At 33.9% G+C, this 18,618-nt stretch overlaps 1 protein-coding gene across 1 annotated transcript in view; it reads left to right on the top strand.

The window, feature by feature from the left end:
• Positions 1-9,332: 9,332 nt before the first annotated feature.
• Positions 9,333-18,618, top strand: part of LOC137407974 (fap1 adhesin-like) — a 29,284-nt gene continuing 19,998 nt past the window's right edge. Inside the window, exons 1-2 of the mRNA XM_068094362.1 lie at positions 9,333-9,914; positions 14,801-14,972. Coding sequence (XP_067950463.1) covers positions 9,333-9,914; positions 14,801-14,972 — 754 coding nt within the window. The remainder of the gene's footprint in view (positions 9,915-14,800; positions 14,973-18,618) is intronic.

The raw sequence follows: 18,618 nt of genomic DNA on the forward strand, positions 1-18,618 counted from the left end.
TTCCTCTCTCTCCCTCTCTTTCTCCCTCTCTCCCTCTCTTTCTCCCTCCCTGTCTCCCTCCCTCCTTCTCTCTCTCTCTCCCTCTCTCTCCCTCTTTCTCCCTCTCTCCCTCTCTCTCTCTCCCTCCCTGTCTCCCTCTCTTCTTCTCTCTCTCTCTCTCCCTCTCTTCTTCTCTCTCTCTCTCTCCCTCTCTCCCTCTCTTTCTCACTCCCTGTCTCTCTCCCTTCTTCTCTCTCTCTCTCTCTCTCTCCCTCTCCCTCTTTTCCATCTCATGCTCAATTTTTTTAAATCTCTCTCACTTTTTCAATTTTTTTTCACTGTTGTCTCTTTATTTTTTCTTGATCTTTCTCTCTTTTCACTTTTTCTGTTTTCTCATGCCATTTTTTATAACTCACCCTCTCTTTTTAGTGACTATCTTGTCTTGCTCTCTCACTGAATCTCTTTTTTTCTTTCTCTTTTTCTTATTTTCTATTTTCTCATACAACAAGTTTCCTACAGTAAAATTTGGATTTTGTTAAATAGACCAGTTTTCATTATTGCTGTGTAGTCTTTTGGTGGTTCCTTAAAGGTTGACTTGCAACAAAATTCACATTACACTTATTAGGTATCATAAGATTCACCATGTCTTACTCTGTCAGGTTGTAGATGCAAAATATATTGGAATGTGAGTACAAGCTCTTAAAAGCTAAAAAACGAACAGCTAATCGCAGCCACACGAGACCGCCGTAGTTTGGATTCTCTTTCCAAAATGGCTCAAATGTGACGTAGTTGTTGCTGGATGGTTTCTGTTTACACTTTCATGCAACCTCATTCGCCAAAATATTTTCACAAATATACTTCACGCATTCAATAAAACCCTCTCTATTGTTCTTACGCGTCTGTTTTACCGTCATTGTAATCCTGCCACTTTTAGAACTGATATCTTATAACTTATCGTAAAAAATTGTTAAACTTTTTAACCTTAGCTCGAAGGAGTACATATCATTGTCTGATAATCATGACGAGCCTGTTAGTTACCTATGATAATCGAAAATTGCTGCAAAAATTATTTGCGAAGTAATGGGTCACGTGATCAGATTACGACTTGACGATTGAATAATGCCAAAACAAAACTGTAAAGTAGCGAGCATCTATATTTAATACGGAGGCTTTGGTAAAACCCGAAGTGTTTGCCATAAACTAGTGCTACGATATGTTTTATAGTGAGCTTTTTATTGGCCTTTCAATACACGTGAGAGCATAACGTGACAAGACGATAACCAAACCGTAATGACTACATCAGATAAATAAACAGATTCCAATCTACGACAGCTTTTCGTTTTTGAGCTTTTAAGGGCTTGTAATCGCATTTCCACATATTTGCCACCTACAACACAACAGAGTAAGACATGGTGAATCTTTTGATACCAAATAACTGTAATGTGAATTTTATTGCAAGTCAACCTTTAAAAAGTCAGTGTCATAAAAAGTACATGTATCACTAAACCCTAAATGCTTCTATTTAAAATACTATGTATAAACATATAACTCTCGCTGGCAACTTTGTCTTCAACACATTATTTTAAGCCAAGAAATCTTTAGCTTTTCTTTTTCTTGATATCATTCTATTTTATTGTTGTTCTTTCTATTTTCTCACACTCTATTTCTCTCACTCTATTTCTTTCACTCTATTTAATTCTCTCGCTTATTCTCTTCGCCTTTTCATGCTCTCTTAACTCTATTTCACATTTTACTTTGCTTTTTTCTTCTTCCTTGCTGCTCTGTCTTCCATTTCCTTTCCAACAGCCCTCCTCTCCTTCTTACCTTTTGTCACTCTCTTACCTTTTCTCACTCGCTCTCTTTCCTTGTTTTCTCTATCACTCTTTCTCACTTTTTCCGTGTTCTCCCTTACCCGTGCTTAATCTCACACTTTCATTTGCTTACTTTTCTTCTCAGTTTTTGTTCTCATTTATTTCACAACTAAACACCACAACATACTACAATGAAAACTAAAGTTTGATTATTTTTAATGCAGATGTTCTATGCAGTACACAATCTGTTGCCATACAAGTAGATGAAGATGATCTGTTCAAAGTTCCAAAAAATGATCCAGCGAGAACTCGCATCACTGCCTTTTTTATGTATCTCACTAGTTTGGCTGCACTTTGGCAAACTTTTGTTTTTATTGTAGCATTGCTGTTCATTTCTTTTATATTAGAACCTTTTTTGCCAATTTTTTTTTCAAAATATTTGATTGTGGGCATTTGATCAATTTGTTTCCTTGCATATTTAGTTTACAATTTTAAGCAAAATGTGATCAGGAGACAATAATCATAATAATTAGCTATTTATTGGTTTATATTGCATCGAATTGCACCATTTCTATTATGTTTAGAATGGTTTCCATAAAATTTCATTTTCGAATTAAAAGCACTGTTTTTTGGTGACCAATATTACCTTTATTTTTTGTCTGTCTATTAGTGGGTCATGCATAGGTGTCAACTGCTAGCAGATTAAGATGTAATCAAAAATTCTTCTCTTCTTATAGTCACTTTGGTAAATTATCAAAAATATACGTAAGTGACAATCTGCATGACAATAGTAGGTCTATGTTTTACCCAATTAATTTTAGAGTTTTTTGACTTTCATTTGGTAGTAAAAAGATTGGTGACAACAGAGTTGGTGTGGTTTCATTGAGAGTTTAATAGAGAAAACCTGTTGGTGCATCATTTTGAGAAATAGTTTATATCTCTGTAAACAATTACTGTTGGTTGGCATTACCAATTGAGTGCTTGTCATTTAAGAAACATTTGGAGGGAATACTTAAAATGCTACTATTGAAGTTGTTTACAGGTAAACAAAGACAGATAAACCACCGCATTTAACACACACCGTAAAAATGGCATATAGAAAACAGCACAAAGTGTATAGATATGCATAAACCTAAGCACTTGCCTAAGCACAGGCATGCACTCAAACAAACAAGTCGCATCAGCAGGAGATATTCAATGCTTCATTTTAAATTAGAGATTGTCAATAGAGATAAACCCTGTGTCTGTAATAGGTTGAAACAGTTCATTTTAGTGACAACAATCTCAATTTTATCTCTTTAATTCTCAAGTTAGTTGAGGTTGAGATGAAAGTACCAGAACTTCAAAAACTGTTATTTACATATGGTAAAGACATTTCCAATTTTAGCATATTTAATAAATTTACTAGTGTATGTTGCAACTTTCTGTAAAACATTTCAGATAATATTTTTGTAACTGAATAGGTTGAATACTTTTTTCTGTAAGTTAATTTGGGTCATACTTTTGAAGCATCCTTTCATGCAGCAATTTTTTTTTTTTGATAACGTGTAGCGGTTTTTTGGGCTAAATATAAAATATTAAATAATTGACTTGAAAAACTGTTCATGACCTTTGTTACATTACAAACACTATGAGTATACTTGAATAGCAGTGCTGAAGAGTTCTGCCAGGATGTAACGATTGTCGGCTTTTTGAGCCAATTCTTATTAATCAAATGGTTTATAAACAAAAAATATCATTTATTCGCATCAATGTGTATAGCCACAGCGGATATCTACACTTTGCCTTCAGCATGTGTACTTACTTGGTGCGTGTATGACTAGCCTTTTACGCTTATTGCATATTTTCATTTACTTATTGATATTATATCCAGAGGCACATTTAATTTGGCTACCACGGAAGTTGTTTAAGCTTCATCAGCAGTTTTGGGAATGCAACAAAATTTGCAGGATCATGATGCAGTTGTTTGGTTGGTGAGTGTTATTTTGATTTTTTTATTTATGAGATAGCCAATGAACTTTGTAACTTATAGACAACTACTGTATGTATGTATGTATTGTAATAGTTGTCTGTCAGTATGCATTGCTATATGAATTGCATCACATTGAGGTATCAGTAATTCTGGTTATTTCTATCTGCCAATTGACCAATATCTTATTAATATTGCAGTCCTGGTATGTGAGTTTGGTAAAGTCTTTTCAAACTAGAGATCGTCAACTTTGTGTGTTATCAGAAATGATACTAAAAATGTACTCTTTCATAAACAGTATTTGACATGTCATTATAATAGTGTGTGATATCAAACATCACAAATTCTGATTTCCAAATACAGCTTAAGGAAGTATTTACTATAAGGAACTGTATTTACCATAAAGTATAAAAACAGGAAGCAAAACCTTCAAAAGAATTTTTAGCAAAAAGTCGATGTTTGTATCCATGTTTATTTCTCTAAGGAATTTGGTTTCCAACATAAACAAGATTGTCAAAGAAATGCGTAGCTCGCCTGCTAAAGAGATATGCTCATATGAATGACATTTCTCTGCAGCATCACCGAGTTTCAAAATCCTAGTGTGCTTGTGCCTACTGAGAAGAATGCCGCTCATGTTGCTCAGAGCAAATATGCTTTGAAGCCTTAAGGCTTTGTGGCATCTTATATCATACTAATGTTCTTTAAAAACTTGTCTAAAAGTCATGGCCTGCTTACATACTGTAAGTTAAGTTTATCCCTTTAGTTAGTTGCTTTGCTACTGCATTTATAATAATAAAAACATTTGGTTTTTTTAGACACTTGACTAACTACTCTTGTTTAACATAAGTTATGGTAAGCTAACGCCGCAAGCATTTTGCTGTGCAAGTTATCGTCAGAGTCTCGCAATCGATGTGGAAACCAGGTTTTACGCACTTTCATTCAATTATTGAAATTGTACATAAAAGCACATTTAGGTTAGCTACTACCAAACAGAACAAACACTGTCCGCAGTTTTGTGCGTTACAAAATTGTAGCCATCGCAATGAGCGTGCTTGGTTTGGTTGCCTGATTTTGATTGTGGTTGTTCGTATCCTACCATTGTTCTCAACAATTTACAGACAGTTTTGTATAATTTGGTGAACTCACAACAATTTGAGGCAGCAGTGACTTCAAAAATGTTTATCTGACAATTGACCTCACATTGCGTTAGGAAAATATTGCATCTATACAACAATCATGTTATATAAGTTTGGCGTAGCCTTTCCACATTAGAGCTCGCCGAGTTTATGTGTTTTTGAGGAGACGGAATACTGAAAACTTTTACAAGCAATGTTTTGCATGATATCATTAGGGCATGCCATGTCAGACATCATAAACTTCAATTTCTAAATACAACTTAAAAAAATGTTACTGTATTTAGTGTAATATATAAAAATAATGTATAAAAACTTCAAGAGAAATGTTAGCAGAAAATCCATGTTTGTAGTTTTGAGTATTTTCTTTCAAATAATCTCTTTTCTAAAGTAAAAACATTATAAAGTAAAAGTTATTCTACAGTAATAACGCATATGTATAGTGAAATTAGTATAAAAACTTTAAACTCACCACCTAGGTAGTTATGTTTTCCTAGACAATGTGTCTCTGCAGCATTGCGTGAGTATAACTTTCTTAGCTAGTGGGTCTCTAGCAAAATAACTTAAATAAGAAGTTGTCCTATTTGCTTTAATTTATAAGAACAGTGTACAAAGTTTCAAAAGATTTTTAGTAAAAAACTATGGAAAATATCCAAACTGATTAGTGGAAGTTGTTTTATGTTAATTATTACCAAGGCAAGATAACTTCGATGATAAGTTGTTCATAAAGTCACAATTGCTATTTTGATAAGGTTAATTTATGGGCATAAGTAACAACAGTTAATGGTATTAAAACTCACCACTGTAGAAGGCCCGAACTGTTTATATTAGTTAAATTTTGCGCCTCAGCTAATTGCTGGGCAACCAATAACAAAAGGAATAACTGCACAGTTATTCCTAACAATCCAACAGGGCGTAGTTCTAATTGTAATCTTTACTACGACAAGAGCCATGTTCATCCGTATGTCTAAAGCTACTACTGAAAGTTAGACAAAAATATTGCAACAGGCAGGGTTTAAACTTCAAACATTTGACCTAGAGGTTCAGTGCTCACACACATACACAAAGATGTTTTCAGAAAATATTAGATATTAGAATTAAACATCAGCACAGCTGTGTAAATTTTCACTACACGCTTCATAGGCCAACCTGTCACGAAACAAGGGAGATACTTCCATCAGTGTACAAGATAGGGGTTGAAATAAAAAATATGTTTAGTACAAGATTTGAACTTTTGACCTTCATTTTAACTCAAAATTCAAGATTCAAACTCCTCTGCTGATAGACCATACACAGAATTATATTCTATGCTTTATGAGCTCATATGATGATCCCTCACAGCACCAAACTACCAGGGTACTTGTATGTGTAATTACCAGTTTAGACATGAGTTCACACAATATTTTGGTACATTTTATCAGAAAGTATCAGTATTTTTCTATTGGTTTGATTTAGTGTTGATGTCTGAGGCGATTTGATTGCCACGATGTTTTAAAAGCATAATTGATAAAACTTTATCCCAATTAACACGTTCAGAACAATCGGAAGTGTTAAAGGGCTGTCTAGGACTGCAAAGAAATTGATAGAATCATAAAGATGCGTACCATTTCATTCTAATATCACCAATATATAAAAAATCTTTAAGAAATGACAGGACCTTCTAGCAGTCTGCTGAGTACAAGATGTAATTTGAAATAATTTTACTGTAAAAAACAGTTTTAGATTTTAATTTTATAAACAAGGCAGCAAATAAGGTATGCTTCAACTGATGACAACACTTAACCCTCTGTCTTAACTATTTGTCAATGGTTATTGAACTCGTGTCATATATTAATCAGCTTGTCTGCAGCATAGTGATAGGCACATACAGGTAATTATTAAAATTACTAGTACAGTTACTTGTCTAAGGTGCATTGACCATAATGCAATAGCTACTTATGTGCATGCGTGATGTGGCAAACAAAAGACTATTGCTGCTACTACTTTGCTGACCTGTATATCCTATAACTTGTCTTTCATATAAACTTTTCAGAGCAGCAACGTCTCATATGTGTGCACTAGTTTGTCAAGGCGTGGTACTTTTTCTCTCATAGAGTTTTAGCCAGTTTTACAGTGGTACAACTGGTGGCAGCGTGTTGATTCATTGAGTATGTTCTGTCGGAGGAAGAGAAGAAGTACAGATTACAGACATGGCATTTTGCTGCGGTGTACCGAAGAGAAAAGAGCTACATCCAGTAAACAGCTCAAAAACAATTGAAAAAGTTGGTGAGTAGAAAAAATTGGTTGTCAATATGTTGTGCTAGAATAACTGTTGGCAAGCTTTCTACGTGTCCAAAGAACTAGTATCAGTTTTATAACTATAACTGCCTAGCTCCTAATTTTGTCAACAATTATGCGCCCATTAAAACTTTTGAGAACTCGATCAGCGATCAAATAAGTGTTTCAAAAATTTACTAAATTCACAGTTTTAGGCATTATTTGTGATCACGCTACAGCTAATTAAACATATGCTGTCTGTGGCATTACAATGGTCAGCACAATGTCCAGCCAGTTAGTTTTTGTAAAAAAGGTGTTTTTCATCACCTGCTTATCATTCTCCAACTCTGTTATTGAAAATATGACTTTAAAGTTGCCGGGATAGATAATCATGTTGGATTCAAGTTGTGTTTTTCACAAATGATAATATTGAACTACATGTAGATCTAACTCAATTTAACTAAGCTCCTACCTCAAGTACAACTTCTTAAGCATACATCAGTTTGGGTAACTCTATTTTATGGTGATGTTACTGTATACAGAGCTCAGAAAAAATATCCTACAAGAACGTCCATATTTGACCTAGATAACTGTCTAAACATCATTAGGCCTTAGCTGCTAAAACTTCAGCTCAGTTTTAGCAGTAAAGGTACAACACCGTAAAGGCACACACGCGCACAGCACACATGTGTATGAGCAAATGTGAGTTTGCTCGGGTGTTTGTGAGTGTGTGTGCACGTGTGTGCGAGCGTTTGTTTGGGTTGGCGTGTGCGCGTGTGTGTTTGCACGCGTGTGTGCTCACAAGTGTGTGTGCGTGCGTGGGTGTGCGTGTCTGTGTGCGTTAATCTGTGCGCGTGGGTGTGTTTGGGTTGCTGTGAGCGCGTGTGTGCATGCTTGTAAGGAACTTGCACGACATTTTAGTAGATTTTATTTAAAAGTTGTTGTTCTATCATTCACAATTGCTTTTTATGCATGAGGTAATCTGTTTGCCAGAATGTTTCTAGATTAAAATTGACCAAGCTTAGTTGGAGTTAAAATTCTCAGAAGAAAAATATGTGCAAAATGATATCACTGCTCATTATCATTGTAATAGTTCATATTTTTGATATACTTCATAGGTTGCAGCGTCATGCGTCTCTATTTTGTCAATCTCTTCACAACCATAGCCGTCATAATCACACCTTCACTCGATCCGAGGAAAAATGTTTGGTCAATTTTAGTCTTGAAACATCCTGGCAGTCAGGTCACCTCAAAATCCACAAAAGTCGTAAATGGTAAAAAAATGGTGAAACTTTCAGATAAAATCTACTAAATCTTTAGGTAAGTTCATCTTTAAGCGACACTTGACTGGTATTTCAACGTTAAGTTTGTGTAACTTATGCTAGTTTAAAAGGAAATTTTTGATGACGTTTTAATACTCAACAATCTGGGAGGCGTATTATTTTATGATTCAACATCAGCTTACTAACAATTGATCGACATGGTTTTAGCCATAACTTTCTACTTGGGAGACTCGCTAAATCCTAATGATTTTTCAAACACTCTCACACTTTTTGGAAACTTAACCCAAAACAGTCTATAATCTTTATAATTATTTCATAAACAAAAAAAGCTTTTGTGTTTATGACTGCTTACTATAACAAGGAAATCTCAGGTTGTGCCTTTATTTGATTTGCCATGATAAAATATATATATGTAATTCCATGTTTATTTTTAGAAAATTCCAACAATGATAAGGACATACTTCAATCCCAAGAGAAGGTGGCAGGCAAAATTGTGGTGGGTACAAATTTATTTACTCATGTTCTCAAGTCTAGCAGCGAATCTTTGTCATTTGTCTGTTTGAATTACTCTTGTTATAATAAAAACACTATATTCTATCTTCATTTGCATGGTAGAGCTTTAACCGAAATTTTGAGACTTTCTTTAAAAATACAGTTACTTCTCAATTAGCAATGGTCGATAATAAATAAACAAATTTTTTATTATTATTGGTATTTTCGTGAAAGATGTTTTTTTTTGTAATTGCTTGATTTTCCCCGCACTTTTACCTTTTTTAACACGGTTACAAAGTTACAAAATTAAACCTCTATGAAGTTTAATAGGTTTTTATTTTTCATGCTAAGAGGTACTATTTACACATAGTGGAAGAGCCCTCCAGTCAGCTATCTTAAACCCTAAAATATGTCAGCTGACCAATCAAAAAATTGGTTTCAGAGAGTCTGCTTGGCAGAGAGTGTGAAGTATGAGTCAATAGTTAGTGTAAACTATGATTCAACAGAGAGTGTGAAGTATGACTCAGGAGAAGGTGTGAGGTATGACTCAACAGAGAGTGTGAGATATGACTCAACAGAGAGTGTGATGTATGACTCAACAGAGAGTGTGAAGTATGACTCAACAGATAATGTGAAGTATGGCTCGACTGAGAGTGTGAAGTATGACTTAACAGAGAGTGTGAAGTATGACTCAAAAGAAAGTGTGAGGTATGGCTCAACAGAGAGTGTGACATATGACTCAACAGAGAGTATAAAATATGACTCATCAGAGAGTGTGAAGTATGACTCAACAGATAATGTGAAGTATGGCTCGACAAAGAGTGTGAAGTATGACTCAACAGAGAGTGTGAAGTATGACTCAAAAGAAAGTGTGAGGCATGGCTCAACAGAGAGTGTGACGTATGACTCAACAGAGAGTGTGAAGTATGACTCAACAGAGAGTGCGGCTCAAAATAAAGCTTTGATTTTATTATTTATTCTTGTCCAAAAGGTTTGTTGGCCTATTCTACTGCTTATTATATTTACTATCGGTTTGAAAACTATTTAATAGAAGTGATAAAGCAAGTTATTAACTTACTTTATTGCATTTTAGATGTGGTGCAGATATTGGTGTGGCTAACCACACCCCCATCTGCACCACTCTATCATTTGGCTGTAAAGTGGAATCATTGTGCACATTGTTACTGCACACGCCGATCTTTCACAGCACATGGGGCTGCCGGCACACTAGTTTTTATAAAGGAGACTTACCCAAAATGCAATTTTTAATGGCTAACAACCTCTTTAAGCATATTTTATCTTTCCTTAGATTGTTTCATATACAACAAATACAACTAGCTCTAGAGGTTTCTAGTCTATATAAAGAGGATTAAAACAGCTCATATTTGTTCTTAAAATAATTATGCTGCCAGCTGCTGCTGTTACCAAAATAGATCTATTAAAGGGTGAGCAACCTACATGTCGGTAATTTCAATAACTGAGCACACAAATAGAAGCTGTATCATGACATTTCCACAATGCAAACAAGCTTAAAGTACCTGTGCAATGTTAAAGCTTCTACTGAAAGCTTACAAATCAATAAAAGCACAGACATTATAGCTGCAATGCCATTAACACCTAGTAAAACTAATGAACTTAGGCTTTATGCTATGTCTATGAATGCTGCCCGTAATAGAGAAAACAGCTACACATTCTTTGAATGTCTGTAGCAAACCTCTTTAGCTGTTTAATGAGCGGTTAAAAATATCCTTAACAGTTTTCTATTTATATCTGTAGCTAGATAATTGGGAGTTGTGTCCTTTCTTATTTCACTAACATCACAAAATTGAATATTACTCTTGTTTGCCAAACTGTTGTGAATGCTAATTTGGTACTGATGTTTTGAAAAATTTTTAGAAGAAGGTTTCTAATGAACTATTTACAAGCTCTATAACTTCAATCAAACAGCAGACAATGCTGATGAACATAACTTCAGGCCTTGTCCAAACACGCGGAACTTTTCAAACATGAAAAGTCAGCGAAATAAAATATTCTTTGTGATTTTCATCAGAACATTGAAACAAATGAGCTGTGTGAAACTTTTTACTTGACTCAAGATAAATTTAGTTTTACCTGCCAGTAAAAATGAGTTGTCATACATATGTCTACTTGTAACATCTCACCTTTTCTACCAAGTACTGTCGCATTTATTGTTTGGACATGCCTTCATTTTTCAGGCTTTTTACATAGCTTTCCAAGATTTGTGAAACGCTAGATTAACCTGTGCCGATGTGCATTTAGCTCTCCGAAAGAGGTTTTTGTAAGTTTAATGAGATTATTAAAAAATTATATGTAATTTCTTAAAGAAAAATAAAAATTAAAGTTTACCATACGGAATCTGTTTCTAAATAGGCACAAAAACAAGCTTTCGTTATTTTTGAATATATTCATAAAAGTTTTTGTGGTTAAATACAGATTTTGTCACGGTAATTTTGTGTTTTTTTCTATTGATTTACATTAGCGCACAATTTATTCATTCTGGAACCAACTGACAAGTATATGTCAACTAATTTCTTTCCGATAGAGCAAATATAAAGACTGCGCAAAGTGACCTTGACCTCGCATTTGCATTGGTGAATTGCATTACAGTAATTGAAAGATCTTAAACTTTTACTATAAAGAAAGCTGTGTTAATCTATCTGCCTAAAGCCATAGTTCGGCATTGTGAAAAAGATTGCATCATAAAGGGTTTGAACCCGTGTCGCTCAGCTTCCAACTTGGCACTTTGCCACTTTGCTAATCCTTTGCCCGCTTCAACTAACTATGCACATATTTATTCTCTGTGCTTTATCAGTACACCTGGCGATTTCTCAAAAACGCTAGATTGTTGGGGTATTGGGTGTATTATATAAACCTAAAAAACTGTCAGCAAAATTACATTAATCTTCTAATGTACTCCATAAGGCAAGTTCTATTTGGCCCTTGTTCCAAGGAAATATCACCAACGCTTGCAACGCTTTCACTTAAAAATACCACTCTTTGTGCTTGATAGTGTCAGCCTAGTAAATTATTAGTGATGTGAGTGGATTATCCTATTTAAGAGTCCTTTAGAAGTCGGATCAATACTAATTCAGATATATTTAAAATGTAACATGATCAAGGTGTTAGCATTGCAGTAGGCTATACACTACAGCAACAACTGTCTGCAGCCGTTACAGTAGGCTATACACTACAGCTACAACTGTCTGCAGCTGATACAGTAGGCTATACACTACAGCTACAACTGTCTGCAGCCGATATTGGGCATCATTAAACATTTATCCGAATCTACTTTTGTTGTTTCAATCTTGCCTCATCACTTGTTTTTTTTTATAGTAATCTATACAAATGTTTACTATCTAGCTGTGTGTTGAATACAGTCATGGCTAAGTGGTGAACTTTGATTCAATTTCAGATATTTACAATTCTGCCTAAGATTAAAAACTTTGGTCTGCTTCTTAAAACTTGTTTTTAATTGTTTTGAACACGGTCTCTGATTGCTTTAGCAATAGTATTTTTGTTTGTTAATATTCTTCAAAAAACCAATGAAAGGCACATATTTTTTTGTTGTAAAAATCATCTTGTTTCAAACATGTGGAGTACCATTAATTAAAGTGGCAAATTAAACCATAACTGCGATGAACAGCTTTCATCACTTTTTCTAGGTAAATCAGACACGCTGATTCCGATTTTGTACTTAAAATAAATATTGGTCAACTAACTTTTAATACCATGAAGGCTTTTTACAGCATTTCAATATCGGTCTGGCAAATGCCACAATCGACACAACAAGCTTCGCACATAAATATGTGATGTATGCTAGCTTTTTACAGAACGGAAGTTTGAGATGTTTAGTCTGATCTAGAATGATAGATATCGGTGTCTTAAAACCTATTATTATCTAAATTCAGTCTTCTGAATAATCTCAGTTTTTTTCTGAAAGGTGGATCAGCTATTTAACCAATTAATTGAAAAGTTGTAAAAAATCCTTCATGATTTTGAAAGTTAGTAGAGCAATCTTCATTTAGACTGCAAATTTGAAATCAGCGAGTCTGGTTTACTTACAAAAAACGATGAAAGCTGTTTGGGGCAGTTAGGCTTGAAGGTTTTTAAAAAGGCGTACTGCATTTACCCTTCAACAAAACCTTAAAATGGCTTACGATGAGTTTTTGATGAGAAAATGCACTGCTCAAGTTTCTCGATTTATTTTGCTTGAGCTTACTCAAATGGTCTTACTTGTCATTTTTATAAGTCAAACCAGTAGGTTCACCTTTTAGCCCAGAATAGTTTTCATTTTTACCATGTGGAGCTGTCCTATCTCTATTGACTGTATATTAGCACTCTATTATGAAAGGGACCTACCATTACAATGTCTTTTTAGCGCATAACGGCAAAATCTGAGAGCTGGAATTTAGCTTCACTGTTATAAAAACTTGTAAAAGACAACTGGGTGAATGAAAGTCTTTACATTTTCATTTGAGTAATTCAAACTTAGTCTTTGCTAGGAAATGATTTCATATTGGTTTTCGGAGTAGTCGTGATTAAGGTGAATACATCTGTAGAACAGATTCTGTTTGTGTGTCACTTCCGAATGCGAAAAAATTAATTGAAATCTAAATATGTTTGTAAAAATATAATTATAAAAGTTTCAATAGCAGTGAGATATGAGATGTCTCAGCACTGCAAGTTTTGTCAATTTCAACAAACATTTCAAACATCAAAAATGATTGCAAATGTTAGAAAATACTGGTTTTTTTTACAAAATCTACAAAAATTTTGTATCAGATCTTTCTGTATCCGAGATCTTTGTTAATAATAATTTTTTTCTAGCAAGAATAACATGCTCTGTACCATGTAAAAAGCACGACAGGTGAATGGTAAAAGTGTTATAATTTGATTCACTCATGGATCGTCTTTTTATTGCTAGAGTAATTACCATGCTTATCACATTTTGTTGAATTGGTTCATAAAAAGCAACTCAGGGCTTTGTGGTGTTTGTGAGTTTTAATGATTGTATAATTTGTACCTCTAGACAACAAGATATTTTATCACTCATATGTTAAAGAACTATGATGTAGTAAATCAATATTACCTTAAAGGCTGAAAGAGTAAGCGTGTAATCTGACAAATTATGGGCATTATGAGTATGACTGATGCTAGTATGGAATGCTAGTATATATGCTAGTACTGTACATTAGGAGTGAAGGGTATCTACATTAATTGCTTTGTCTTGATTAGCCAGTTAATCAACAAAGATTACGCTTTGAAATAAAAACTGCTGTGCGCATGAAGAAAGTATTTCAAATTAGTATAAACACTCAGTGATATGAAGTAATATTGGGCTATTCAGACTAACAAAAGCTTTGAAAGGAAATTATGTAACACAAATATTTAGCAATTTATTACATTCTCAACAGGGTGATAAAAATTTATTTAGGTTATGGTAAATAATAAGGGATTGAAAATGTATTTTCCCTGCTGGAGCTCTTTACCGTGTTTTGCTACAAGCCTGACACTGGCGCGGTGCAGCATTTAACCTCTAGTATGCATTAGTCTTTGCCAGGTGTAGTTTGAGTTTTGGTCACCGCAATGAGTAAGGCTGGCTCATTGAAGTGAAAACCTAATCAATGGCTTGTCAGGGCATTACACAGTCATGACGTACCTTGCCAGGGCTATTATTGATGTTAGTTTAAATGTGTCTTCATTGGGTGGCTAAGAGCTGATGGGATAAACAGATAGAAGAGACACAACATAGCTGAAGATTAATAGCAAAAAATAACTCATTAAATATCGCTAGTGCAAAGCACAAGTGCACCAAGCTAGTTGGTTGGTTTACTAGTTTACAATACAAACCTATAGCAGGCTCCGGAGGCTGGCGAGTCGCAGGAGAAAATGAGTCTTTTTAGAAAGAACAAGAAAAAGAAGCCAAAATCGCCAAAGATCACTGGCAGCTCTCAGGACTATGCGCTCTGGAAAAGACCTGAAAGCGAATTTCAGCAAAAGGAAAGAAACGCTAAACTTTCTCAAAGTGGTGAGTGAATTTGTTGTATTCTGTTTTTTAGTAAAACCGAAGGGAATCTTCTTTGCAGTCATTGTATCAGGGAGGTATTACAACACTTGCTGCTTTGTGTTTCAGGCATGGTCCTAAATGTCTTAGATAAAATAATATATGTTGCTTTCAGATGTCTTTGTTAGGTAAAAGGTACCCAACAGTGCATTAAACTGTATACTACCTCTGTTCCCAAATTATCAGCTTTTTCACAAACTTAGACAGATGTTTTATTTTACATTTTAACTGTATTTGTCACACCTTAAATGACCTTTTAGTCAAAAAAATTTATATTTTCTATTTGAACTAAAAGGGGTAAATCTCATTCAAGCAAATATTTTGCAAGTTCAAAAGCAGCACAGTTTCATAGGCAACATAATTGATGAAGTTTTATTGTTTTTTACATAGTGTTAGCAGTACTAGGAAAAACGTCATAAGTAACTTTGAATATCTGAACTGAAATTCTGAAACAGGTTTTAAAAACTGAGTACTCATCAAAAAGGGTAGCACCATCCTTGAAAAGTTAGTTTCACTGTTTTTGTAAGAGCTGACTTCACTGAAACATATAAACATGACAGACCTCACAGATGAAGGACTTCATTTTCCTAAAATAGCTAAAACATATGTCTTTTCTCATAATGATAATAGTATTGGCTATCATTCTCAGAGGTACTTTACTCTGCTGAATCACAGTATGCTATGTTAGTCATGGCCACATATGAGAGACTTACTTTCGTCTTCAATGATGAATCTGATGTTTAAGACAATTTGTATGAGTTTAGACAAATATATTTACTCTCTTTTCAGCAATTATTTCTTGCCACAAACGGCAAAATAATCCTTTGCAATATAAAAGTTGTATGGGACAGATGCCTTATTCCTAATGTTAGCTTTGGAGTATGGACTTAATAAGTGGTTTCAATCTTTGGAAAATTGATTTCAGTTGTTAAGAATCAAAATTTATCATGAATGTTTGTGTTTGCAAAGTTTTCTACTCTCATCTGTCACACCTTTTTTTGTAATTTAATATAGATTGTCTAAAATTTAGGTATCACTCGGTTACAGTCAACTCGGGACGTACAAAGCTAATACACGGCGATATTTTCTTCATATATCAAAACTATTGGAGGCTGCGGCAAACATTCTCATAAGAGTTTGTTATATTCGTTACAAGACATCATAGAACACCTCTGTTAATTATATACATAAAAACTGATGTATTCTAGACAAAAAGGTAGAAACTGAAGTAATAAGTAATAAAAATAATAAATATTTAATTTATTATCTCTTTCTTCTGCAGTAAATTATTTTTACAAAAACTGTCTTATGGTTTAGGCTTTATCACTTACTTTCATGCAGCTTTGTTTTCTATCTTCTCTTGCCATCTGTTTGTGTCTAAATGGTTTATCACCTCAATATCGATGCATTGTAAAAAAACTTAATAAACTACAATAATAGCCAAAAATTCAGTTTTATTGTCACCTTATCCTTAGCGTTATGAGAGATGACTAAAAGTTTAATCTTTGCAACACAGAAAGGACGCAGTGTGTAGATAGAAACAACGTACATTTTAAATTAATACAAATGAAAGCTTTTTTGTTTTTGTCATGTTGAGTAAAATTTGCATACCATATTTTAGTTTTTCTGACCTAACCTTTACGTGATAACTGCTAAACGAGTATGGAGATTATCTTAAGAATAAGTCTAAAGAGGTTTTTCTATGCTGTTTTGTAATTAATTGTTATAATCGTACAAAATAATTGATTTTTTCACTACAAACACAACTCGCTTTTAACTGTATAAAGCACTGTATAAAGCACTGTATAAAGCACTGTATAAAGCACTGTATAAAGCACTGTATAAAGCACTGTATAAAGCACTGTATAAAGCACTGTATAAAGCACTGTATAAAGCACTGTATAAAGCACTGTATAAAGCACTGTATAAATCACTGTATAAAGCACTGTATAAAGCACTGTATAAAGCACTGTATAAAGCACTGTATAAAGCACTGTATAAAGCACTGTATGAAGCACTGTATAAAGCACTGTGTAAAGCACTGTATAAAGCACTGTATAAAGCACTGTATAAAGCACTGTATAAAGCACTGTATAAATCACTGTATAAAGCACTGTATAAAGCACTGTATAAAGCACTGTATAAAGCACTGTATAAAGCACTGTATGAAGCACTGTATAAAGCACTGTGTAAAGCACTGTATAAAGCACTGTATAAAGCACTGTATAAAGCACTGTATAAAGCACTGTATAAAGCACTGTATAAAGCACTGTATAAAGCACTGTATAAAGCACTGTATAAAGCACTGTGTAAAGCTATATTATGTGAAGGAAAACTGGATGCATATTTATTGCTTTACCAATCTGTTACATTTTGATAAACTTTGGATTTATTCCAGAAATTATTTCAAAAAATAGAAAAAATGCTTCCCATAACTTAAACCCTGTATTCACAGATGTGTATGCTGTTATTATTGTTAATTAAAGTTGACTGGATCATAATATTTTGCAAAATAAACTCACACATATAAAACTACATGAACTGAGAGAAATGTGTTTACACAATTAATTATTGTTATTGCGGTTTTACACTTGATCATTTGTGAAATCTAAACATCTCACATGACTGAGGCCTACTATGAATTAAATTCTAATGAGCCTGTAAATCTATACATGTGGCTTTTTATTGTCTATGCTCAAAATAATGATATATGTAACTTAATTTGAGGGTTTGAAGTCTGGGTCTTTCAGTTTCAGGGTTTAAAGTTGGGCTAATTTTTGGCAGCCAACAAAGTTATGCAAAGTTTGTTGGCGTCAATTAGACTTGTATATAAAAGCTGTCAGGGTAGTTTGTCTGTCGATAAAATTCCGGAAAGTCAATTTTTTGTGGTTCAGATTGATTCAGTAAAGATTTCACTGTGTCCTTTTGCTGTCCCATAAAAACCCAAACCACTTGGAGTATAAAAGGCAATGTGTTTGTTTATATATATATATATTTATATATATTTATATATATATATATATATATATATATATGTATATGTTTGGTTGTACATATATATATATATACAACCAAACATATATATATATAAATATATATACTTGTATATATTTATATATATATCATATTATATTAGGAACTGAAAACTTAAAAAACTGTTCACTACTTAAAGTTTTATGGTTGTTACCATTCATCCGGTAAAACTGAAATGATTTGAAATGAAACTGAAATAAGCTTCAGATCATTTCAGATTTACCTGATGAATGGTAACAACCATGAAACGTTAAGTAGTTAAAATCTGCCAGCTCAGTAGCAGGTCGGTTCTTGATTTTGCCAGCTGTGTATACCAGCCAACCATCGGTGGGTTGTATTTTCGGTGTGGTTGAGGGTCGGCTCCATTTCTCTTTGCCTCAGTCTGGCCTATTTAAGTTTTAGTAGCTGAGAGGACCCAAGCCATCCTTATGACTTTGGCCAGCCAGTCAAATGGACCTCTTTGGCCTGGTTATTGTCTGCCAACAAACAGTAACAAGTATTTTTTTTATTTTGCAAGTAACCAATTTTAATCACTACTTGATGACTAAACTTTTATTAAATAAAAATATAATAAACA

Source organism: Watersipora subatra, chromosome 11, assembly GCF_963576615.1.
Source record: "Watersipora subatra chromosome 11, tzWatSuba1.1, whole genome shotgun sequence".
NCBI classification, from domain to species: domain Eukaryota; kingdom Metazoa; phylum Bryozoa; class Gymnolaemata; order Cheilostomatida; family Watersiporidae; genus Watersipora; species Watersipora subatra.